Raw genomic sequence first — 1,731 nt, 5'->3', positions numbered from 1 at the left:
TTTGTAGATTCTTAAATGTTTGTTCTGTACGTGTGTGTGTGTGTGTGTGTGTCTGTATATGTGTGTGTGTGTGTATGTGTGTGTGTGTGTGTATGTGTATGTGTGTGTGTGTGTGTGTGTGTGTGTGTGTGTGTGTGTGTGTGTATGTGCGTGTGTGTTTGTGTGTTTGTGTGTGTTGGTGTGTTTGTGTGTGTGTGTGTGTGTGTGTGTGTGTGTGTGTGTGTGTGTGTGTGTGTGTGTGTGTGTGTTTTATTGCCCCTTTCTCTCAGATGCCCCTTGGTGTGGTCACTGTAAGGAACTTGCCCCTGAGTGGGAGAAACTGGGGGAAAAGTACAAGGACCATGAAAACATCATCATAGCTAAGATGGATGCAACAGCTAATGACGCAGAGGAAGTGACGGTGCAGGGTTATCCAACGCTCAAATACTTTCCAGCTGGAACCGAGAGGAAGGTCAGAACCTTATACACAGAACCTTATACACAGGACCTTATACACAGGACCTTATACACAGGACCTTATACACAGAACCTTATACACAGAACCTTATACACAGGACCTTATACACAGGACCTTATACACAGAACCTTATACACAGGACCTTATACACAGGACCTTATACACAGAACCTTATACACAGAACCTTATACACAGGACCTTTAACATGAGTCTGAAGGTATAAAGAGTCACATTCAGTCGTCTTCTGTGTGTTTAATCTTCTCCTAATGTGGTGTGTGAATGTTTCCTGTGACATCAGGTGATTGATTATAATGGAAAAAGGGATCTGGAAACATTTGTTAAATTCCTGGATAATGGTGGAGAACTGCCACCTGTCTTTGAGGAAGAGGAACCCGATGAGGATGAAGATGAGGACAAAGAAGTCCCAGATGAGGTCAGTTATGTCTTATATATGTATAATGAATCATTTTTAAATGCATTATAGACCATTGACTTTGAGATGATGGACCTGTGACTGTTACATCATCTCTGATGGTTTGTGTTCAGGTCTCAAGCCAATCGACAGAAGATTCAGAAAACGCCGTTAACGGATCCAGCAGCAGCAGAGACGAGCTCTGACGTCTCAGACACGAACCTGCTCTGATGTACATCTGTGTGAACCTACTGATGGGGATGTGGTAGCCTAGTGGTTAAGGTGTTGGACTACCGATCGAGAGGTTGTGAGTTCAATTCCTACGTCCACCAAGCTGCCACTGCTGGGCCCCTGAGCAAGGCCCTTAACCCTCAATTGCTCAGTTGTATAAAAAAATGAGCTAAAATGTAAGTCTGCTAAATGCTGTAACTGTAAATGTACTGACAGTGAAGGTGCTGTTACACTACAGTAAAGCAGACTGCGACATGTGTTTCATCATCAGTCTCATCATCAAACCTCTGACTCACAACTGAACCAGAATGCAGGCATCGATCATGACAAAACTTTATACAGGAGGATTAGAGAACCTGCTGGTCGTGACAAGGCTTTGTGTTCAGTCAGGGTTTCGTATCTCAGAGCTTCAACGTTCTGTAATAATAACTAATTATATTAACAACTAATATTTCTCTTCACTGGAGTGCGACTGACAAATCGACATTATATGTCCAAAAGTTTGTGCCCCTTGACCATGACACTCACGTGTGTTTGTCCCCCAAACTGTTCCACACGCTGAGACACACACTTCTACTGAACGTCTCTTTGTAACCTTAGAGTTTATCTTCAGTAGATCTCAAAGTCCAAA

The 1,731-nt window shown here is 43.0% G+C and overlaps 1 protein-coding gene across 1 annotated transcript in view; it reads left to right on the top strand.

Annotated features, from left to right (window-relative positions):
* Nucleotides 1-1,500, top strand: part of LOC125139335 (protein disulfide-isomerase-like) — a 5,615-nt gene extending 4,115 nt beyond the window's left edge. The window contains exons 9-11 of the mRNA XM_047802830.1: nt 270-451; nt 756-890; nt 1,004-1,500. Of these exons, the coding sequence (XP_047658786.1) occupies nt 270-451; nt 756-890; nt 1,004-1,075 (389 nt within the window). The 3' untranslated portion in view covers nt 1,076-1,500. The remainder of the gene's footprint in view (nt 1-269; nt 452-755; nt 891-1,003) is intronic.
* The last annotated feature ends 231 nt before the right edge of the window (nt 1,501-1,731 follow it).

Source organism: Tachysurus fulvidraco, chromosome 18, assembly GCF_022655615.1.
Source record: "Tachysurus fulvidraco isolate hzauxx_2018 chromosome 18, HZAU_PFXX_2.0, whole genome shotgun sequence".
Lineage (NCBI taxonomy): Eukaryota > Metazoa > Chordata > Actinopteri > Siluriformes > Bagridae > Tachysurus > Tachysurus fulvidraco.
Note: the sequence above shows the minus strand (reverse complement) of the source record. Positions and strands in the feature narration are given on the sequence as shown.